The sequence below is a fragment of the Chelonia mydas genome, chromosome 25 (assembly GCF_015237465.2).
Source record: "Chelonia mydas isolate rCheMyd1 chromosome 25, rCheMyd1.pri.v2, whole genome shotgun sequence".
NCBI lineage: Eukaryota > Metazoa > Chordata > Testudines > Cheloniidae > Chelonia > Chelonia mydas.
The window spans coordinates 10,717,685-10,741,655 of NC_057858.1; the positions used below are offsets into that span (position 1 = coordinate 10,717,685).

Below are 23,971 nucleotides of genomic sequence, written 5' to 3' on the forward strand. Positions count from 1 at the left end.
CTGCCCTAGCCTGGCTGGGAAGAGGGGCGTTCTGGGGAGCCCAGCTTTTAGCTGTGGTCACCCTCGCTAAGCAGGGAGCAGCCTGGAGCCAAACCCGGACCAGCCCCTCACCCCAAACTCTGGGGGTGTGCAACACCCCAACGCTGACTTTCCCAATGGCCCAAATCCAAACCCAGGTTTGGGAGGGGAGATTGAACCCCAAATCCAGTTTCACCTTTTGCAAATGGCCCCTTGTCTTCAGAAGCCAAACCCAATTCTGAAAACATCAGGGGGGTTCAAAAGCCAGAGCTGGCCCCTGCCCCTGTTGGAGCCTAAGAGGGCCTCTGGCTAGCCGGAAAGCAACATGGCTGGTGGCACGGGCCAGCCGTGATATCGGCGATCCCAGAGCAGTCTCCAGAGCACTGCACAAGCCCCAGCAGCCTATGGGGTGGGGCGCAGCGCTGCCAATCCACTGCACTTCCGCCAGGTGACCTTGGACATGCGCTGCCCCGCTCTGTGCCTCGGTTTCCCCAGTTACAGGATGGGCTAATGCAACTGCCCCTCTGCAGCACGTTGAGGCCAGGGGAAGGTGTACTGAACCAGGAGCTTATTCAGCACCCACACCCACCAGTGTCTATTCATTAGGCTCTAACGGGAGGCCAGGCAGCTGACCGAGGGTGTCAATGAACCAAGCAGGGCTACGGCTGAATATAAACTGATGGGATGAAGCAGGTAAGAGCAGATGCAGTTTGGACTGTGCCCTGGGCTCGAAGCACGTGGGGAAGCTGGCTGGGCCCTGTCACATGATGTAAGCCCACTACAGGCTGGGACCTGCTGGAAGAATACAATAAAACACGGTGGAGGGGAAGGAGAGCAGAGGTGTGGGTGGTGAGGCCGGAAAAGCCCCTCCGGCGACCACGCTGTGACAGGGATGACAGACGAGGCCTCCTCATTGTTACTGAGTCTGGGTTCATGATCAGGGGAAAAAACAGCTCAAATAAACCCCAGCCCGTTTCTAGGTGCCGGGCTGCAGCCGTGATAGGAGTCCCGTGTGAACAGCCTGGGAGAGCGATTGGCTGGATTCTAGACCCGGCCTTTGCCATGCTCCATTCAGTTCTATTCCCTTCTCGCCCTGGACGGCTGGCCTACCAGTGACCCCCCCGGGCCCCAGAGGCCCAGCTGCTGCTCACCAGCACTTTCAGGTTCGCTTTGCAACCCCTTTCCAGAGGCCTTTGCATTCCCCGTAACTCGACAGACCCAGAGCAAAGGTCAGGGGTGCAATCTCTGGGTTTCGCTCCGCACCAGCAAGGCTGCAAACAGCCAAGGGTCCAGCACGTACCTTGTACTGAGCCGGCTCGGCCTGCTGTCCGGCCCCTGACCCCAGGAGTAAAGGCCCCTCTCAGCTAGGGTCAGAGGCTCCCTAGAGCTCCCTCAATCCTCCTGAACTTCACGCCCCTTCCCACCCCCACCCCAACATTGTCCTGGGCTCCTCATGTCCCGCTCTGCCAACGTACCTCGGTCCTGACCAGCAGGCCCCCTGGCCATTCCAGCCCTGGACTTTGGAGCCAGACGCTCTTGGCTCTGCTGTGGCTTTATGGTGTCAACAGACGTCCACTGGCTTGAGGATGAGAAAGTCCCAGCTGCTCCCACCCTCTTCTTTCGCCGTTCGTCCGTTTGTTTCCAGCCAGGCGAAATCACATGACGGCAAAGCGTGACAGCGCGTCCAGTTGTTTCTTGCTGCTGCACGATCCAAGCGCCGTCTGCCTGCTGGGCCATCTAGAGAAGGCCGCTGGTTGTAACCAAGCCTTTAAGGGTCTCATGATCCTTTGCTCCCCGACAGAGCGACTCTGCTCCCATTCAGAGCTTTCCCATCCTGTCTACCCACTGGTTTCCATGTGATTGGAACTAGGATAATGTGATTGTAGCTGAGCTACAAGAGTTACCCCCTTGGCTGGTAGCAGTAGTAGGTCATTATCCTCTTTGTGCTCAGCTGATTGACCAAACCCAAAGTGCAATGCCACCGGAGATGCTGGCTACTGCTTTACTCCCAGGCGCCATCTGCAATCCATCAGTGGCATCTCCCTTCATTTCATCCTTGCGCTTCGGCACCATCTCTTCTTACAAGTGTGGCCACGGGGCAGAGGAGTCTCGGGTGTTAGTGGGGTGGGGAGCAGCTGTCACATAGCAGACGAGCATGAGCCTAAGGAGAAAGGCCATCAGCCTTCCGGAGTAGTCGGAGGGGATATCCCCTCAGCTAAGCTAACTTCAGCCACAACCGGGATGCAGGAGCAATGCGTGGGCGCCTGTGTGTTCCAGGGCTTGCCCCGGTTTTTTTCTTGTGCATGTCAGACAAAGGAAGAAAGAAGAGACTCCTCCATGTGCCTGAGGTGGCGGGAGCAAATCCATCACTCAGGGCAACCGTCCAAGATTGTTTCGTTCTCCCAACACCAGGAAACAATTTCTCCCTGGCCCTGGCAAACAAGACATGATCAAGCGCCACATTCTGCGCTGTAGGGCGTGGCTGGGGCAGGACGGGACGGGGACGGGGCCAGGCTGGGAAACAAGGAAAGGGACATTGAGCCACCAGGGGAGCCCCCATTCCTTGCAGACGCAGGGAAAGGAGCTGATTTCCAGGGCTGAATGAATGAAGGTGATTTTCCGAAGGGTTCATTTCCGGATGCCACTGGACCTCTCTGCTGTTGAGGAAGCAACATTAAGGTAAATTAGATCTGATCAGTAGGAATGTCAGACAGGCCACCAGGTGTTTCAGATCATTGGATCCCAGTGACCCAGGAATTCTGGGGCTTTCTTCTCAATTTCTATCCCTGAACCAGGGGCCAGATCCAGCTCTGTGTGTCGTAGGGACACACACGACGCAGACACGTGCAGGAGGCAGGGAAAGCCGTGTAATCAGACAACCTCAGCCTGTCTCTCGCACACTCAGGCATCATACATGTTCACAGACGCACGCCAAGCACATGTATGTGTCTGGCTCATAGGATCACAGCAGCCCCCTGTTATACACAGCCGCCCGGGAGCCCAGCTGCCCGCCCATCCCTCCAGGGGCCTGGGGGCTCGCACTCAACATGGCCGGTCCCAGAACCATGCACAAGAAACAGGTGTAAGTGACGCCTCCTTCAGGGCTGATGCCTGGAGCCCGTTGTCCCCTGACCCCCGGGCATGCAGATGAGGCAGGCCCAGCTTTTCCCTCTGTTTCCCTGTCCCGCCCGCCCCTTTCCCACCCGCCCCCTGCAGCCAGTTCACCTCTCCCAGGGACACTCGCTCCTTTCTGATCATCCCGGGCTCCTTCAGGGGACAGGTGGGGTGCTGGGGCTTTAGAGCTGCCCGCCTGCTGCCTTTGGAGATGACAGTCTGGGGTCCAGGTTTCCCAGGGAGCTGTGTGAGCCCAAGGGAGTGTGTGGTGTGTGTGTGTGAGAGAGAGAGAGAGAGAGACACACACACACAACCTAAAGCAGACAAAGTGGTGGGGACCCCCAACCAGGACAGCAGGGGCTCCGAGGGTTGGCTAGGAGCTCAGACGCACAAGGGAAGGGAGCAGCGATGAGGTTCACCTGGCTTTTCCTCTCCTCCCCACCCCCCGTGACCCACACCTGCAGGGTCCTTGGCTGGGCTGCCTTCCCCATTCCTGCTGCGTGTCGTGTGGCTCTTGCTTAAGAGGGTGCAGCCAGCTCCCTGCAGCGCCCAGAGAGGAAGTGGAAGGAGGAGTGCTCGCCAGCTGGGATTGGCTCCAGAATAACTGGTCGCTCCCATGCCAGGTGTAAATAGACTAAATCCCCTTTCTCTTTCTGCTCCAATCAGTCCTACGCACTGATGGATTGCGGTAACCTGCAGAGGCTAGGAGCCTCATCACAGACAGACTGACGGACGCGGGTCTGCCCTGGATTGCGGCTCTTTCGCCTAGGACCCAGCATTGTGTGCTGCGGGGCAGCCTTCCTGGCACCAGCTGTGATTCCAGGGGCCGAGAGAAGATGTTCAAATACACCCCGCCGTGGCAGGTCCTCTGTGCCTCCCTGGAGCCCAGGGCACAGGTAAGAGCAAAGGTGACACATTCTTCGGCTGTTTCTTCATGTGAATCTTCACCCCGGCACTAAGAGAAGGCTGCGTGACCTAGTGATTAGAGCAGGGGGGAGCTGGAATTGTGAGCCAGGACTCCTGGGTCCTACAGCCTTTCCATCCCTGGGCTGGAGAGTGTCCTAGCATTAGGCTGGGGATCCGGACTCCTGGGTTCTGTTCATGCCTTGAGTACAGTGTATAGTTTAGTGATTAGAAAAGCGGGGAAATGGAAGCCAGGATGCCTGTGTTTTCTAGTCCCAGCTCGGGGAAGGAGTGTGCCCTACGGGGTTCAGACTGGGAGTCAGGACTCCTGGGTTCTATTCCTGGGTTTGGTTTGGGGTATGGTCCAGTGGTTAGAGTAGATGAGTCTGGGAGCTAGGACTCCTGGGTTCTATTCTTGGCGAGTGTTCTCTAGCAGGCTAAGCAGGGGACTGGAAATCAGGATTTCAGTGCTTGGCTACATTCCACATCAGCTGTTGTTACCTCCAAGTGACCCTGGCTGTCACCAGACAGACTGATAAGTTCACCGCTCCCCTGGAAGCTGCTGGCTTTTTAACAGCTGCCTGGCGCTCACCGGTGTAAGAGGAGAGCTCCGTGCAGGGAGCCCTCCTGGGATCAGGACTATGCAAACATCAACATCCCATTCACATCAGGGGGAAGTGAGAGCCTAAATCGCCTACCTGGAGCATTGCAGCGAAATGGGAGCGTCCTTCCTGGACTTACCTGCTGCAGGTGTGTTCTACGCAGACGCAGCTGGTCCGCTCAGGGACGTGCTATATTCAGCCACACACCAGGTACCTTCTGTGAAACCCTCAGCAGCTGGGAGGTGTCCTCTGTTTGCACTCACCTGCTGCGTTAAGTAGCTGCACGCCACTTAAAGCTGCCTGAAATGTCCGTGTTCTGTGACACGCCCCAGGGCTCTGAGACCCAGAGCTCGAGCATCCGTGACACCTGCCAAGGGGTACCAGAAATCCCAGCCCCAGATTTTGAACTAGACACACCCTCGTTCTCCGCGTGGGGAATCTTTCTTACCCACGTTAACAGACAGCGGGCTTAGTTTCAGATCCATGGGGAACTAAACCCCGTGCTCCCTGCCCAGAACACATCTGCCTCTGCACAGCTGGGCAGTGAAAAACAAGAGCGACATTCACAAAAAAAAAAACCCCTGCCCGAGCTGGGTGAGGCACCAGGAGAGCAACTGAAAGGCCGGGGAGGGGAGCGTTTTGTCACTGGGCTCGCAGCAGAGCTGGTCAATCAGAGGGCGTGAGCTTGCCTAGAGCACCTGGATTTTCAACTACAGCTTAGTAAACAAACCCTGATCTAGGGTTTCAGCATTTGCTTCTCCCAGGCAAAACGCTTTCAGATGAAAAGGAGAGGCTGGATTCTGCTGGATCCTAGCCCGGGAGCGATGCCTAAATCTGACGCCGGCATCGGGGCCGGGCGCTCTGGGCGCGTTGTCGGAAGTCTGAGTGATGGGGGGGTTGGCTGGGAGGGGGGCATTGCTGTGTCGCTCTCTCGCTCTCAGTCGCTCTCATTTACACACACTCAGAAGCGCTTTGGCCCTGTCCCTCTGCTGAGAGGCCACGTTGATGCTCAGCAGAGGCTCCCTGGCCTGGCTGGGGGAGAGGCCAGGGCCCGGCAGAGGGTCAGGTGTGTCGGGCACTGGTCTGAACTTGCTGTTTTCCCTTTCCTCTGCCATGCCCCCATGGGAAGCGGGTTTTCCCCTCTCTTGTTCAGCTTCCAAATGGGGCAGGAAATCAAAACAGGGACAGGATTTTTGTTCCGTGTTTGTGCAGCGCCTGGTACCTGGGCTCTGACTGGGGCTCCCAGGTGCCGGCGTAATACAAATACTAAGTAATAATAATTAATAATTATAAAACAGCGGAAGAGGCCACGGAACCACCATGGGTCAGCTGCTAAGAAACAGCAAGCCACCCGGGCACCCCTTGGCCCTCAAGGGATTGGAACGTGGGGCTTCTCTGGAGGCCCCTTTGGCCTGGGAGAAGCACAGTGGTGGGACTGGCCTTAAAGGGGGTCGAAGCAGCGTGCCGTTGTTGGGAGGGGGCCCCGGATGGCACTATCTGGAGGCAGCGCTATGTATCCGGGGGCGCTATTGTCCGGTGCCACTGTCCATTGGCAGGTGGCGTGGGGTGCTGCTGTTTCCCAGTTGCTCACACTGGGCGGCACTTCCAGAAGGTGGTGCTGTGAGCGTCGTCAGGCTTTCCCCCACCCGGTGAACTTAAAGGACCCCCTCTCCTGCCCCCGCTGCTGGCTTGTTAGATGGAGGATGCACAGGGGTCCTCTGCAGCGGATGAGCAGAGAGGCATTGATTGCCTCAGCATGCCCATGGAAAGGGCAGGCCTCTCCCTTTAGTCCGACGTCCCCTTTCCCCTTGTTGGTCTTGCCTCCAGGAGATGTGATTTGTTGCTGAGGTTTCATAAGAGCAGCCCAGAAGCACCTCCCGCCAACTGGTCCTTGGCAGAGTAGGGTGATGTGACGGCGCCAGTCCCCGGGGGAGGCTTCCGAGTTAGCGCAACATCCTTCGGGGAGGCAAGAGAGGCCAGAGCTTGGTTCCCAAGATCCCCAGGATGGCATGGGCTGGAAGCACCAGGGCAGCCAATGAGAGACTCCCGAGGGATAAGCCCTCTCCCAGGAGGCTTTGCAGCTGCAGAGCTGAGTGTTCAGGGGCTAGGGTACCAAGAGGTTGGCGAGAGCTCCCATCCCAGCTATGCAAGAGCAAACTCTCGGGTTATCAGACACCATACACAGCTGGGACAGGAGGAATCCTGGCTGGGGAGAGGCGCCCATAATGTAAACAGGACCGTGCGTGTGCCTGAACCCACCTCCTCCTCCTGAAGTGTTTGCTGAGTGAGGCCTGCTTGGTACCCTGCAAGGGCTCTTGGGCATTTTCCTGCTCTTTCCAGGAATTTGCTTCCTCCTCAGCAATAAGCCACAGGCAAAGAGCTCTGACTACCACACTCAGGTATCGGGGCTTTGTTCTAGCATCTCTACTTGACAGTCACTAATCCAGTGTCTCCCACGCACCGGCTGATGTTGCAATGAGCTTGTATGATCTCCCCAGCCCTTGGGCAATTTATATTACAGGGGTGACAGTTACAAAGGTGCAGGTGGCAAATTTCAGATCCAGCTTTGGATCCAGACAACCATCGCCCTTCGGTGCCGTGTGTCGGAGAAGCTCCAAGCATTTTACATGGGCAAGCACTTTACATAGAGAGATGTAGCACTTGGCTGGGCAGAGGCCCCAGGGGCTGCTGGGTACTAGAGAATGTAGCGCTTGGTTTGGGCAATGCGCTGCTCTGCACTGATGAACTCACCCTCATAACCCTACTCGTGCGATGGATCATCCCTTTTATACAGATGGGGAAACTGAGGCCCAGAGAGGGGAGGTGACAAGCCCAAAGTCACAAGGCAAACCTGTGGCAGAGGTAGGAAAAGTATTTTAGCCACAAGATTTCCTTCAAATTTCAGGATGGTTCAGATCTAGGGCTTCCCTCGTGTCGGGATCTAAGAGGGTCTAGTTTGATGCCGACAGAGAAGGTGACGGATGGTAGGGGATGGCGTAAAATGTATTAAATCGTGGAGCCCGTGACTCTGCCAGGGCAGTGAGTAGCGTCCCAGCAGATGTCTCAGTGCATTCCAAGCTGCAGGACAAAGGATCAAAAGCCACCTCTCGATGCAGCCAGTGCTAGGCCTGCCAGGGAAGGGCCAGGTCTGTTGCCTGGGCTCCCTTCCGCTGAGGCCTGTGGGTGGTGCTGGATAGTTCCAGGGTGCTGCAAAGGGCAGGTCATCATGAGGTGCACGCTGGGGGAGGGAGCAGGGCACTACACTCGGGTTCAACAACCGTTGGCCTCCAACAGCGAGCCCAGGCGAATTCTTGGAATTCCTCCACTGACCTGGGGCCAGGAGCTTATCAGGGCAATGCAGCCCGTGGTCTCCTGGCTGCTCCGGCAGCGTCACCCCTCCCTGCCCCCAGCCCGCCACTTGCGTAGTTCAAAAACACGCTCGCTCACCAACACCAGCCCAGCCGAATGCCCCCTAAGAGGTCTCCATGGCCATGGGGAACCGGAACGCCCACGCTGGAGGGTCCCTTTGACAGTACGTGCATTGTGCTCGGGGTGGGGTGGGAGGGCAGCATCAGGGGTGGGGCCTCGTTAGCCTTTGCCGCTCCTGTATAACTTTCTACTGCTACTAATAATAAGCCTAGCTCTTCTATAGCGCGTGTAGCCAGGACTCTCAAACGCTTACCCTGCACTGGATGCGTCGTCTGTACGCCAGTCCCGCGAGTGTGAACATGCTCACATGTGTGTGAATGGGTCTGCGTGCGTGTTTGTGTGTGTGTGCACCTGTGGGAGTGCGTGTCTGCGTGCGGCTGCCTGTGGGTGCTCGGTGTGTATGTTTTGGTCAGGATTCAAGCATAAAAGGAGCAAGAACCAAGCCCGCTGTGTTTGCGTAGAGTATGTGGTGTCAAGTCTGGGGAAAGTCCGGGGGCTGCTGGGTAATAGAGGTTGTGGTGCTTGGTCTGGGGAAAGCCCCAGGGGCTTCTGGGGAATAGAGGAGGCGATGTTGGGTCTAGGCAAAGGCCCCAGGGGCTGCTGGGTACTAGCGTGTGCGGCGCTTGCTCTGGGCAATGGCCCCAGGGACTTCGGTGCCCTTTTTAAGATTCGCGGTGCAGACCCTGAGCAGTCCATGAATGCTACAGAAATGCCAGCGCCCTGCCGGGTCGCTCCCTGCTCGTTCCTCTCACAGTAACGAGGTGACGGGGCTACTTCTGGCCTCTCCCTGCAGTCGTGCTACCGGCCACGAACTGGAGGGCAGGGGGAAGTAAGGAGCAGGGAGCAGGGTCTGGGGAGGGTTGGTGTGGTGCCCCATTGCTTCCTTGGCTTCTCTCCCAGGCTTGGGAAGCAGTAATTCAGGTCCTGTTTTTATTGTCCATGTTGCTGGCAACAATACACTGCTGAGGAAATTATTACAGAGAGTGCGGGTTGCTGTGGGCTGAGTGTGGGGGCTGTCCCTGGTCTCTCATCCCCTCCCTCCTCCACTCCTAGGCCGCCAGTGCTCTGCTCATTCTCACCCCCAAACTCCAGGGCAGTGAACCCCACAACTGGCAGAGGCTTGCCCCAAACCTTCCCTTCCCCGGCCACCTGCTTTACTGCTCCCCATAGAGAATCCTCTTCCAGCTCTGTTTGGAGCCACAATGCTACCCAGTGACCACTATGGGAATCCCCAGGGTGGGGGACCTTCCTTGGGGAATCCCACCATCCGCTGAGCCACTCAGCATCACCAAACTCCCCTTCACATTTACACACGCCCCATTCGCTGTCTGTCCCCTTCCCCATGGCCCTTTTCTCATAGGAAGAGCCGAGAATAGAACCCAGGAGTCCTGGTGCCACTGTCCCTTACTGTCAGCACTAACCCATATCCCTCCCTCAGCCCCCTCCCCCTGATCCTCTGCTTGACCAGCTCCCCTCACAACCTTCCTCCCTCTGTAATTGAGAAATCTGGCATGAAATTGACTAACAAAGAACCTGTCGCTTCCAAAGACAATGGAAGTGGGTGTGGGCCTTACTTGGATGTAGGTACTGGATCATGGCCATCCAGGAGTTAGGGCTTCTTCTCATGCTCCGCTCCCCGGGCTCCCTGGGAGTGGGGCAGGAAGTTTAGGAACCTGACCATTCATTCAGGGGTCTTAGAGGGCGCAGATCAGGAGTATGGTTGTGACATTGTCCCCTCTCAAAGCACGGAGTGCTGCGTGTGTGGATCCCGTGCACGTGTGACGTACGGGGAGTTGTGCGTGAATCCTGGGCGGGGGATCATCCAGGGACATATTTCCTGCCTGCCCGCCCCACTGCACAAAAGCCAGAAGCAGGGAGCCAGAAGCAGCATAAAACTCTCATGCTCTTTGTTGAGGCTTCACTTTGTAGACTTCACAGCACTTTGGAGAGGTGGGGAAGTATCATTATCCCCAATTTACAGATGGGGAGACTGAGGCACTGAGCTGGGACGTCACTTGTGCGCTGCCAGCTGGTCTGTGGTAGAACTGGGCAGAATGTATTTCCTGCCTGCCCCTCCCATGTCTCACCCACTTGGCCACGCTGCCCCCGGGGCCAAGACTTCCAAAAGTGACTCTGGTCTCCGAGTGCCCAGCTTCTGACACCTCACAGGGGCCTGATCTGCTGAGCGCTGTCTGCCAATCGGGCTCCTTTAGTGTGTCTCATGCTGAGCACCCCAAAAATGGAGTCAACCCAAATCGCTAGTCCCTAGGGTCCTTTCCCATCCGACACTACATTGCAACAGTGCAGGGGGCAGCGTCACAGACATAGGGGAATGTTTTCAAAGGCCCACTTCGGAGTCTAAGTCCCGTTGACTTTCAACAGAACTTTACCCCCGGAAGTGCAGATCCTCAAAAGGGTTGAAGTGCCTGACTCCCACGCACTTCCTATTGAGGCTCTGGGCTTTGGAAAACGTTCCCACTCCGATCCAGTGCCAGGAGCCTGCTCCAGCTGGCGGCTCACTCCATGGCAGAGCCGTCGGAGTAACGTGGAGGGCACATTGGGGCACACTGACGTGTGCAGTGCTCACCGCTTGTGACCCACCCACATTCCACAACAGCCACTCCCAGCAGGGACTTTCGACTCCTGGACAGGAGATAAGCTGCAGGAGGGTGATAAATTTCCAATCTCTGTGTAGTCAGGAGCTATAAAGGAAGGATAATTACCCACCAGTATGAAATGAGAGAGTCATAAGAATTCAGCTGAGTATAAACCCTTGGGAACTGCAGCTGCATTGGATTTCGGTTGCCAGTGTGCAACGGGCCCAATCCATCCCTGGAGTCAATCACCTTACACCTGCTGACCCAGTGACTCTCTCTAAGCAGGTCAGTGTCCGTGCAGTGAAAAGCCTATGGGAGCCACTCAGACCTGCTATGAGCAGAGATGGCTTCAGTGCCAGTGGCTTTGCACCTGCTGTCTCCAGGTGTGAATTTGACCCTTTCAGCTGGGGGCAGTTTTCTGCCCAGAAGGTCTGCAGAACCGGCTTCCGAACGAGTCTGAAATAGCTCCAGGGGACTCTTTTGCTTGGAGCAGATGTTCTGCACCAGTCACGCAGTAGGAAGGGCTGCAGATACCATTGCCAGAGAGTGGGTGTTGCAGTTAGAGTAGGGGATGGGGAGTCAGGACTCCTGGGTTCTCATTCAGGGAAGGGAATGGTGGGTCGTGATTAGGAGCGGGACTCGGGACTCCTGGCCCCTACTCTCAGCTCTGGGAGACGAGTTCCATTCTACACCCTAGTCTCTTGCGCTAATCTGTCAATCAGTTTCCCCCACTATAAAATGGGGTGTCATAATATTTACCTAATCTCCAGCTGGGAGGCTGAATTAACTGTATTTGCAAAGGAGGAACAGCTGTGCAAAGTTCTCTAGTGGCTGGCAGAGCTGTCCCTCACATAACTCAAACATGGGGCTTGTCACTTCTTCGTGCCGGATGCGTTTAAACCCCATGCAATGTCTAGCCTTAGCAGGTGACACCAGGTTACTGACCGCAGCAACATCACAGCTGGGAGAGATGCAGCTGCATCAGAGCGGCCCTTTCATTGAGCTGTACAAGGCATTACAAGATCCAGTGGTTGGCAGCTGAAGCTGCAGGCTAGAAATAAGGTGCAAATATTTAAAAGTGAGGGGCATTAATCATTGAAACAACTGATCTAGGGTGCTGGGGGATCCTTAAGCGCTTGACGTCTTTACAGCGAGACTGGGTATCTTTGTAAATGATTTCCTCAAACAGAAGCTATGGGCTTGATCCAGGAATCGTGGGTGAGTTTCTCTGTCTTGAGTTATACAGCTGGTCAGACTAGATGATCGTAAGGGTGTCAAGAGCCTGATGGTGTCAAGAGCCTGTGAACCTATAGTCAAGGTTGTGAAGAGATGTTGTGAAGGCCAAGACTATAACGGGGTTCAAAAAAGAACTAGATAAGTTCATGGAGGATAGGTCCATCAGTGGCTATTAGCCAGGATGGGCAGGGATGGTGTCCCTAGTCTCTGTGTGCCAGAAGCTGGGAATGAGCAACAGGAGATGGATCACTGGATGATTCCCTGTTCTGTTCATTCTCTCCGGGGCACCTGGCATTGGACGCTGTCGGAAGACAGGACACTGGGCTAGACGGACCTTTGGTCTGACCCAGTCTGGCCGCTCTTATGTTCAAGGTGCAATATACTTACTTTGAGCCTGATGCAAAACCTCCTAAAGCTATTTCTATTAACTTCAGTGAGCTTTGGATCAGGCTCTTACTTGTTATGTGTAATCAAGTCTCCTTCTAGTGTCCCCAGCTACTATAACACGTGGCTACTTACGACCCCTGGATGGTGCGTCCCCTTTAGTTCAAACAGAGAACTCTGGTTTTGGTGTTGAAAGGTTCAATTCCTGCTGACGTGTGTGGCAACGATTATTACATAGGTACATCGGCATCCCAGCCACGCCCCAATACATAAATGAATCCACTGCGTAGATCTCTATGGAGCACCCCATCCCTGAGAATTGTGTGCTCCACTGATCGACCCAGGATGCAATATAGCTCCTGAAAAAACACAGGAGGTAACTGGTTTATAGTCACCGGAGGATTAGCATAGATCCTCCTCCTGCCATCACCACCCTCAGCAGGTTTCATAATGAACAATTGGCATGAGAAGGCATAAAAGCCAAGGTCAAGGGCTGGAATTTATTTCGGTTTTGCACGATACTTGGGTTAAAGTTTGCTGCATTTTATGAGCCATGAAACTACGTTTATGATCCACACCCTTTCGGTCATTTCAAATATATGTCCTAGTTGCTGGCGCTTATCTTTCCCCGGCTCGAGAGGGGGAAATCTGCAAGGGCTATAAAATGTGACTGCTAAATGACATTCTTTTTCCAGCTACAGTTTCATTCCCCTTTTCTGTCTGAGCTTGGTTGTCTTTCCCTGCCTAGGCCTTCTCTAAATATGATCCCACTCCCTTCATTTCTGAACATCCTGTTCCATAACGCACCCATGGGCTAACATAATCATTGTGCTATGCACCGCAGCCTTATAGCCTGAGGCAGAGCTCCGACCTTGTCCACATGGGTCCCGCGCTTCCAGGAGGTTTATGCTAGCTTCAAAGGCTCACTGCAACCCTCCACGTAGCCCTTCTCTCTCTAAGGCCAGGGATACAGTCTACTGAGCCCTTTTCATCATAAGCCAGCGATGGAGGTTGGTGAGAGAACTCCCACAGTCTCTGTTACTCCTACAGCCTCATGCCAAAACAGTTTAGCCTCCTGTCCTGACGGGGGCCTGTTTTCCCCTCCCAGGAGGTGTTTCTGTAGTGGTGGGTTGGGGGGAACCCGGGCCCGCTCTCTACTCCGGGTCCCGGCCCAGGGACCCTAATGGTAGCAGCTGTTGGCAGCCAACCTTTTACTGCCAGAGTTGCTACATTTCCCTGGTCCATTTCCCTGCAGTTCTCCTGCTTCTCCCCCCCCTTACTAATGACCTGAGGGTGTCTTCATTAACCAGCCCTTCAGCCACACTTCCGCTCCTCTCTGCCTGACTGGAGCGAGCCCTTTTATATTATCAGAGGGGCGTTCATTAGAGTCAGGTAGTCACATTAGATGAATGGCCTCACCTGATTCTGCAGGTTAATTGGAGTCAGGTGTTCTCATTAGCCTGGAGCAGCCCCTGCTCTGCTCAGTCAGGGAACAGAAAACTGCTTCTCCAGTGGCCAGTATATCTGCTTTCTGCTCCTCTGCTGAACCCGACTGGCCTGGGTCTCTCACAAGCCATATACCACTTATAGCAGTAGCACTCAGATCCTCCTGCTCCAGGCACACAGGTGTGTAGCACTGAGTTAAAGGAGAATCCCTTGTGCCAGCAATATAAGGCCTATGACACACAGTTGAGCAGTCCTGATTCTCTCCAGTAGAAGGCAGTGATGTTACATACACAGCAGCCACTGCCTCAATATGTTTTCATCATATGCTGCCCCAAAATGTGTACAGCACCCAGGTGTGGTGCCACCCACAGCTTCCACAGCATTATGTGGGTTATGGCAGCTGTCACCAGGTGGCGCTGTTCCAAGTTCTGAGCGTGTGAGCAAGTTTTGATTCTTAAGAAGACATGCAGTGTTGTTGTTAGTTGTGGCTTATGCAAGGTTTTTGTGTAGGGGCCGCTTCAGGAGGGGCCGTGAGAGCAGCACGAGAATTTACTGCCTGCCATGGACTCTGATTTGAGGCAATTCTTGATGCAGAGTTTCTCCCGGGGAAGCAGACATTAGTGTTGGGCTGAGATTCCTGGAGGATTGCCCTGCATGCTCTTTGACCACCTCTGCTCCAGAACTGGTATATATGTGTAAATAAAACAAGTTACACTTAGAATATATCCATATTCTGCATCGCTGATTTTTCCTTCACTAGGAAGCTGACTTGCAGGGCCCTGGACATCAGCTACTGATCGGCAGAGGGTCAGAATGAAACACTAGGGTCAGGAGAATGAGCAGCATTCTCAGACTCATTTGTGACTTCTGCTTCTTGTGTTTCTCTCTAACATGTGACTTCTCTCCCCCTTTAGGGACAGCAAAACATCTTTCATGCAGAAGGCCTTCAGGTGTACGAGGAACCTGCGATTAATCCCACAGCTGAACAGCAGCTCAGAGGCCAGGAAGACGCTTCTGAAGAGCTGCCTGAGGAATCGCCCCAGGAAATGGACAGAGTCACCAGAAACCTGATCTTCCATCTCCCTCACAAGACTCCTGAATACAACACTCACCAAGGCAGCTTGTCTGCAGAACTGAGAGCCGAGAGCAGCGATGATGTGTTTGCTCCCTACAGCCAGGGCAACTGGAAGGCTGAAAATGGCCACGACTGGAGACCCAGTTATCTGCCAGAAGACAGATCTGAATTTGCAACAAACTCCCTGGATGCTGGAAGGGATCTCTGGACTCCACCTCCAGACAGAGAGTCCAAGCTAGAGGTCGTGTCATCAGGGATGTTGTATGATGTCAGGGCTTATAAAGAGGAGAGGAAGCCATCCAAGCTGTACTCGGGTGATGAGGAAGAGCTGAATTACCCCCTCACCCGTTTGGACATCTCGCCCGAGAAAGCAAAAGAGCTTGAAGAGGAGAGGAAAGAGGTAATCCAAAGCCAGGTGGTGAGGAGAAGCTCCACCATGGCTGAGAAGTGGAACTCCATAGAGGAGCTGGATTCTCTAAGCACGGGCTCAGCCGGTAGAGGTGAGGCGAAGCAGGGAGGAGGCTATGCCACCAGCTTTGCCCTTTGCTTTTATAGCCGTTCCCCAGAGCAAGTGAGGACACCCGTCGACCCTGAAAACATAGACAGGGAGCAGATCAACTTTGCTGCTGCCCGGCAACAGTTCCTCACACTGGAAAAGACTAACCCAAGCACGGTCTTCAGCCCGAGGCAGAAAGTTATGTCTCCAAAGCCAGAACCAGCTCAGAACACCTCTGAGGGAGAGTGGCACTGCGCTGAGGGCGTGTTGAAGATGTTTATGGGCTATGACGATGCTGACGCACCCAGCCAGAGAGAGATCAACGGGTATGATGTGGCATACGAGACACCCATGGCGGAGGAGCTGTATGCTCCCAAAAAGACTGGTATAGAAAGGGAAGATCCCAATGGGAGAACGGCCAGCTTGACCAAAGCCTCTTTCAGAGATGACCTGGACTCCGGCTTGGGTGAAATGTCCAATGAGTCCAGCGTGGGTTACATTAGCGATGGAAGCATGTCCAATGAGATCTTCGACACTCAGCTGGATTTGAAGGCCGGCAACCAGGATCCTGCCAAAGAGCTGAAGGCCAGGGATGAGACGCCCATTGAACGGGAAATCCGCTTGGCAATGGAGAGGGAGGAAAGCCTATGGAAAGAGAGAGGGATCCAGAGACTGAGGAGCAGCAATGAGCTGGTGGAAATCCAGACCAAGCCCCTCCTCTCCACTTCTCTCTCTTTATCTTCCTCCAGGAAAGCAAAAGACAAAGGCCGTGTTTCCTTTTACGTCCAGAGGGAGATCGAGCAGGAAACCAAGCGGGAAGAAGATCTGAAGAAGGAAGGGAGGCTACTGGGGATGTACGACAAGGGGACGCAGCAGGAACTGGGTGAGCGCAAGAAAGTATTTGAGCAGGAGGATGCCTTCCCGGCCCCACACAAACCAGCGTTTGCAAAGAAATCAGAGGACCTAAGGGGGACCCTGAACAGCAAATTTCCACTACAGCAAGCCGTGGATGGCAGCTTCGGTCCCACGGAGAGCACCACAGATGGAAAGAGAGTCCCTAACCACAACGTGAATCTAATAAGCTTCCAGGCTTATCAGCCACATTCCACGCTAAACACTAGTAAGAGAAGCACGGTGGATGGGCTGCTGTCATGCAATCAGCCCTCCGGCAGCTGCAGCAAATTGGTGGATGAGGATTCCTTTGGGGCAAGGCGCCCCAGCCCTACAGAAAGGACAGATTCCACAGCAAGTCCGGAGGAGAGGGTCAGGGTGCACAAGGAATACTTCGCCACTCCGTTCTGGAAACCCAAGATCTCCTTTGTGAGTGACCAGGGGACGCAGGGCCTGCTCGGAAAGGAAAAGATGCTGGAGCCAGTGGGCACCCAGGAGGACCAGTACACCCTAAAGAAGGGCAAGCCCCAGACGTCTTGGCTGATCGAGGAGGAGATCCGGAGGGCTCTGCAGAGGGAACAGGAGCTGCAGGAGCAGTGGAGGCATAGGCTGCTGACTGACAGCTCCTCTCCAGCCAGCGATGACGGCTCTGCCCGGGAGAAGGGCTTCCGGTCTCAGCTTCCATCTCAGAGTTCAGGTGAGGAGAGAGAGACAGAACTATGGGGCTTCACTCCCTTGGGGTGACATTCAGCCCCCTGCAGAGGGCCAGCAGGAGTCCTATGCATCACCAATGTCCTTATGCCCCGGGATTCTTGGTGACAGCAGGGCCCCTTTTATCTGCCCTGGCTGCATAAAGGGGGACCTTAGAGTGAGTGGAAACAGCCCCGGGACAATGTTTGCCCCCCTCTCCCCTGAACACACTCAGGCAGCCTCCCCGGCTGGCCCAGTTCCCAGTATAGCAGATGGGTTGGAGCCATGGCCAAGAGCTATTCTGTGCTTCCAAAGGTCCCTAGGGGACCATGGGAACCATTGGGCAGGTCCCTGCACAGGCCCAGAATTGGGGGAGCACAACCAGCCTACCTCACCTTCCCCCCATGCTTGTCCTAAGCCCAGGAATGGAGTAATTGAGAACCAGGCCTTTAGGCTTTAGATGGTGCACAAAGTTGGTGCTGGCCTCTGAGCAGAGGGGAGTTTTGCCTTCAATGGATATCCAAGGAGCCTGCAGCCTAAGAGAAGGGCTCACAAGGGGGTTAAGTGCTGGGCCCCCAAATCCGTGCTCCCCTACCCCACCCTGCCGCTTCCCACGTTTGAATTCAAATCCAGATCCAGAGTTCATGGCTCAAGCCCCATCTCCAGCGAACAAGCATCTCCCCAAGGAGCGCCTCCCGGTCTGACTCAGGCCGATGCCACGCCAGCGCACCTTCCCCTGTTTGCTCATTCCTCTCCCGTATCAGCCTCCCACACCCCTTGGAATCCAGTCTCGTCTTGCAAGCTGCCCAGCTGCAACCAAACAAACAGAGTAAAGGTTAAAAATGCCACATCCCCTCCACACCTCTGGGGCAAACATCTCTGGAGGCAGGACTGGGTGCTGGTGCGGGGGCAAAGAAACTCCTCCCTGCAAGGACTTGCTCAGCTCTCCAGTAGGATGCCTGAATCTGTTAGCAAACAATGCCTGGTGTCTCTACTACATTTAATCCTCATTAGGCAGGGATTCCATTACTGGAGCACAGAGCGGCTCGATCCAGAGCCCACTGACATCCCTGGGAGTCTTTCCGTCGATTTCCCTGGGCTTTGGTTCCAACCCAGATTGCCTGGGTGGAGGCAGTGTTGGGGTGGAGAAAGCATAGAGGATGGTCTTAATAGAATTAGGGATGGGTCAGAACAGGGACAGCAGACCCAAGACACCTCTGGATTCTGGGGGTGCTCAGCTGCGGGTCGGAACTCTGGGCCCAGGCCAAAGCAAAACTCCTGAGACCTTGCACCTGTTTTTATATCCTATGGGCCCAATGACCTGTGAAAACACATCCCTGGTACCGGCTCCCTTTGCACGTGTATCTTTCTCTTTAAGCTACCTCGGGCACCACTGACAGCTACTGGGTGACCAAATCTCCCGTCTTTGCTCCTGCCTCGCACCAGTCAGGGACGCTGGGGTCAGCCCCTCCACCTAATGTGCCCAGTCCCTATCAGGGCTACACAGGCAGACACGCCTCTGAAACAGCCCCTGACAGTCCCACGGGGCCCCCGTGGGATGAGAAGAAGAAGAGGAAGCTGAAGGAAGACAGGAAGGTGAGTGCTCCAGTCTGGCAGCCTTGGGGCCGGCCTGGATCACAGTCACTTTCTAGCAGCAGGCTGGGGGGTGGGAAGCATGGCCGTGCAGTTGCTCAGGTATAAAAGGCAATGAACTGTTGTCGATGTTGCGGGTGGTGCTGGCTGTGAGAGGAGAGGCTGAGCCTCCCATGCTGCCCTGTGTCATTTGGAAGCCCTGCCACTTGGATGGTTGGCAAAGCTGTAGGTTAAGGCACCTGGCCAGGGCTTAGGCAACCTGGGGTCTATTCCGGGCTCTGCCGCAGATTCCCCGGGTGTGACTCAGCTCAGCTCCCCGCCTGTGAAACCTGCCTATTTCCTGGGCCTGTGGGGAGGATACATTCGTCAGCAGGTGCCCAGGTCCTGCAGGGAGGGAGGCTGGCCGGATGGTGCAGCAGCTGCACTGACTGAGGGGCTGCCTGTGCCGCAATCAGAGGGCGACTGCACATGTCGCTCTCCCCACGCAAGCCTGGATTTCGCTAGCAATAGCAGTGAAGCTGTGGCTAGCCGCTTGAATACGTCCCCAAGGGGCCGGGTGGGCTTGGACCCATGCTGCCACCTCACTGCTATTGTTCTGGGAACTAGGTAGATCAGTGCTAGCTTGGCCACGGCCACGCATGCTGCCCTCACGCCTCCGATGGCAGCGTTGACGTGCCCTTCGCCACTGCGGAGGTGTGGGTTCCCCTCCGCACCCAGCGAGCTCTGCAGCGGGAGCTATGCCTGTGCCATGTTCCTCCCCACCCACTCTGGGACGGCTGGCAGTGTGTGGGGTCTGTGCTCCACAGCCCCATCGTGCCTCGCCTCCTTGAACCTTCCCCTCCACACACACTTTATGCAGAGCCAGCACAATCCACCTCTGTAGGGGGTCTGCCCCTCGTGCCTGGTTTCTCTTGATCACCCACCCTGTTTCTCTGCCAGGTTCCTGTCATCTGACCTTTTATTTCCCCCTCTTGCAGTATGCAAGCATTGAAGCAAGCGATGACGTCAACACAGAGGTAAAGTACATCAGACTCTTCAGCGCTGCCTCTGGACTTCCTCTGTCTTCTCTGACCCACCTCCCTCCCTGCAAATACCCACAGGGTTCAGACTACGTCTGCATTTCGCTGGCACCCATTTCCATGGCCCCTTCTAGCCAGAAAGATTTCAATCACTGAGCAGGGCTCCGAATGTCAAGTCCCATTCCAACAGGCACTTCATGAAAGAGAACTGGGAGGGCACCTGTATGTGTGGCTGTGGAATGCACAGGGCGTGGTGGTTGGCAGGGAGAGGGATAACAAGCCTATCCTTGCACAGTGAAGCTGCTTTGTCTGGCTTTGCATGGAGGAAGTTATTCCATTGTGAGAGGAATAGAAGTTTTTTTTCTAAACAGTCTCTCACTCCAAGGTCAGACTGTGCTAGGAGCCAACCTCAGCGGGGTGAAGGGACACTCCAGGGGGTTAATACTAGTAGTGAGTTCATTAGGAATGGGCCTGATCCAAACACCCTCCAGCACTGGGGAAGATCAGATGGGAATCCAGCTCCCGGAGGCTGAGACACTTCTTGGCTGAGCCTGGGTCTTGGAACAACTTTGGGAAGTCCTGATTTGAGTCTCAAGCCAACTCTATGTTTAGTTTTGTGAGCTCAGGCTGTGGGGAGCCTTCATTTATTCATCCTCTTGGGCACACATCCCAAATGCACCATGTTAAATTCCTAAAGTTTCAAGTCATCCGATGGAAAAGGAACGTTACTAAAATATACCTGAAACGGACAGGGCCTTGACTCTCTGCTACTCTGCACCTTGTGTTGTCGTTGACATCTGTGCCAAATAGGGGTGACCAGATGTCCCGATTTTATAGGGGCAGTCCTGATATTTGGGGCTTTGTCTTATACAAGCACCTATTGCCCCCCACCCCCTGTCCCAATTTTTCACACTTGCTGTCTGGTCACCCTAGTGCCAAAGGGATGTAAAAGGCTACTGAGCCGGAATGGTAGCAGATTACACCCATCTGGCGCAGATGGCATAAGGTGATGGGCAGCAGTGAACCAGGCCTGTAGTGTTCAGTGCCTGTCCACACAATGGCTTAGGCCTGGCATACGCTGGAACGTTGCAGAGAGCTGGTCTCTGCTGGGGATAGAAAATTCTTCTCCAAACTTCATGTATTAATAAAGAGCATCTTCAGTGTCAAACAGCTGAATTGGGCTGACTAAACACAGCACTTAGGCAACAAAGATGTCTCCAAGCATGAGAGCGGGGCCTCATGGGAGAGAGGAGTGGGCTGCCAGAGACACCTCCAAGAGTGAACGCTCCTGGAAAAGAAGAGGAAGGACAGTCTGGTGCTTAGTAGCCTGCAACCTGGGAGTCATGGAGTTTAAAGCCAGAGGGGACCACTAAATCAACTGGTCTGAACTCCTGTATATCACAGGGCAACACCACCCAGCACTCGCTCACTAACCCAACAATCGAAATGAGAACAAACTATTAGAGCTTATAGGAGATTAGATGTTATGTGCCATAACAGAGAAGGAGGAGCCTGAGGCCCTCACAATGGCAGGGAAATAATTAAGTGAGACTCAGGTTCAATTTCCTTCTCTGCCACAGCCTTCCTGCATGACCGTGGGCAAGTCACTTAGTCTTTCTTTGCCTCAGTTCCACATCTGTAAAATAGGGATAATGGCACTGCCCTGTCTCATAGGGGGTGTTGGGATGATAAATACGTTAAAGAGTGTGAAAAGCTTAGACATTACAGTAATGGGAGCCATGTAAGTATAATAGATAGATCCTGCTTTCTCGTTCTGCACAGGGGGGCAGGATTTGGCTGAACAGGTGTATCAGCAGCCCGGCCCTACTCAGTGCTTGTTTAAGGCACTTTCCCTGCAACATCTGTCTCTGATCAGTGGAACTTCCTGTGTCCAGAGGTTTATAGATGCGGTCACAGTGATTCTGATTTCACTTGCTTGCTGTCAGTCCATCTGTCCTGTGCAGTGACAGTTAATAGCAGGGTGGAAAATTATTGGGATTAACCCTGTGCATGTAGAAATGTGTAACTAGCGGGTCAGTCTGGCAGATGTGCCTGGTTCAAAAGAAAAACTCCCACCGATTTCAATGAGAGCAGGCCTGGTACCTTATCACCACCTCCCTCTGTAAGGGCCTGATTTTTAAGAAGTGGCCTCCAACTTAATTCTCAGGTGCCCAACTTGAGTCACCACGACTCAAATTTTCCATGAGCTGCGGGTGGTCAATTTTTCTGAAATCAAGACAGAAACCTGTCAAATTGGGCACTCAGAACTTAAGACAATTCAGATCAGTGGCTGCTGCTGAAAATTTTACGCCTAAGATTTAGGGGGAGCGTGGGGACAGTGGGAGGAAGGCAAGGTCAAGGAACAAACACAATCTTGTAAAAATAAAAAGCCAGTGCATAGGAATCTGTTTATAATTTTGTGTTTAATTTTAGATTTTAGAAAGCACCCGAGTGACTCGCCACAAGAATGCCATGGCCGAACGCTGGGAATCAGGACAGTTCTTCAACAAAGATAATGCCTGACGAAGCTCTAGCAGCCAAGGAAAGAGCAGACTTTGCTTTGTATTTACATTTACTCCGCTTTGGATTCAATCTACGCTAAGTACAAATCATCCAATTGTTTCTCCACGTGATGATTGTAAGAATCACGGACTTTTGCAAATTGTATATGTTTAAATCTCAAAAGGCAACTGTTTAAAAATTTTAGCTTGGGCTTGTACCGCCACCCGCCAAAGGAATATTTTTAAGGTGGAAAAATGGATCACTTTATTTTAATCTTCTCTGCAAGCAGATGGCTAGATAAAATGAAACATGGACTGTAATTTAACTCCGAGCTGTGTCCCTGTAGCTGGCAAAAGGAGTTATTTCTGAAGCTGTCTTAGGTGCTTACCTGCCACACCATTAGAATTTCCCTTGATATACAGATGTCTTTGGATCTTCACAAGCATCGAAATGGGAAACAGAGAAGAAGTCAGGTTTCAGAGTAGCAGCCGTGTTAGTCTGTATTCGCAAAAAGGAGGACTTGTGGCACCTTAGAGACTAACCAATTTATTTGAGCGTAAGCTTTCGTGAGCTACAGCTCACTTCACTGGATGCAGAAGAAGTCAATATGATCTGCAGAGATGCAGTGGTATATAAAATATATATATTAATGCTATTGTTTATTTTGCTAATAATTTATTAAAGAGTCATACCTGCTCCCCTCATTCGTTCCAGCCTGTCTTGTCAGTAGAGATGTTCAGGTGAGGTTGTGTTGGGGATTTGAAAGTGTGCGTGTTTAGGGAGAAGGGGGGGAGGGGAGGGAAAAGTAGGGGAAAGAACCCTTGAACTGCAGAGACAAGCTTTCCTGGAGGAAGGGGAAAGTAGGAATTCCCAGGAGGTCTTTTTATGTCTGGCCCCAGGCATTCAAAAAGCGGAGGGGCTACCCCGCTCACAGGAGCGGGAAAATATAAGCAAATTTCAGGGTACTAACTAGGGCTGTCAAGCGATTAAAAAAATTAATTGCGCAATTAATCGCACGACTAAACAATAATATTTGTGGGTGTTTTCTACATTTTCAAATGTATTGATTTCAATTACAACACAGAATACAAAGTGTAAGTGCTCACTTTCTATTTATTTTTGACTATGTTAAAGAGATTGCACTACAGTACTTGTCTGAGGTGAATTGAAAAATACTGTTTCTTTTGTTGATCATTTTTACAGTGCAAATATTTGTACTCAAAAATAATATTATGCACTTTGTATTCTGTGTAGCATTAGAAATCGATATATTTGAAAATGCAGAAGAACATCCATAAATATTTAATACATTTCAAGTAGTATTCTATTGTTTAACAGTGCGATGAATTGTGATTAATTTTTTTGCGTTCATTGCATGAGTAAACCATGATTAATCGACAGCCCTAATACTAACATAACCCCCCGGCACGTCTATCTTCCAGAAGAAGGATCCGAGTCTGGTGGTCCAGTCCGTGTTATGAACGTTCCACTAGGGGGCTCCAGAGCAGCAGCAAAAGCAGGATTTTCAGGAAGGAGGATACATTTCTTGAAGCAGCCACAATAGGGAACTGAAGGGCAATAGTCAAAAGTACCCTTCCTTAGGTTGAAATTCACCTCGGTGGAGAGGGCCCAGTGACAGACTCAATCTCTCACTTGGAGCTGATGTAAATGACTACGCAAGGCTGAGAGTAATGGAAAATGGGGCCTGTGGAGCTTCCGCCAAATTGTCTCACCAGGGAAGGGAGAGGGTGGAACAGGCAGGAGAATTCAAGAGAACTCCTACTGAAGCACCGGCTTGTCGCCGCTAGAGATCTACATCCAAATTCTGACTAGCGGTAACAGTTTCAAAAGCACCTGTGTGATTTAGGAGCCTAAATCCCATTGGTTTTCAATGAGATTTGGGCTCCTAGGGCCCAGATCCTCAAAGGTATTTGTGGCGCCAGCTCCCACTGAAGTCAATGGGACGTCGCTGCCTA

General features: G+C 53.4%; 1 protein-coding gene across 2 annotated transcripts; it reads left to right on the forward strand.

Annotated features, from left to right (window-relative positions):
- Window positions 1-3,953: 3,953 nt before the first annotated feature.
- LOC102944255 (mitotic spindle positioning) lies at window positions 3,954-22,699 on the forward strand. 2 transcript variants are annotated; one of them, XM_043535893.1, is made up of 5 exons: window positions 3,954-4,028; window positions 14,644-16,888; window positions 18,260-18,477; window positions 19,452-19,490; window positions 21,927-22,699. In XM_043535893.1, the coding sequence occupies exons 1-5, from the start codon at window positions 3,969-3,971 to the stop codon at window positions 22,014-22,016; spliced, it is 2,652 nt and encodes an 883-aa protein (XP_043391828.1). In that variant the 5' UTR covers window positions 3,954-3,968; the 3' UTR covers window positions 22,017-22,699. The 2 variants fall into 2 exon arrangements, with proteins under 2 accessions (XP_043391828.1, XP_043391829.1); XM_043535894.1 differs by lacking the exon at window positions 3,954-4,028 and adding an exon at window positions 14,276-14,414.
- Window positions 22,700-23,971: the final 1,272 nt, after the last annotated feature.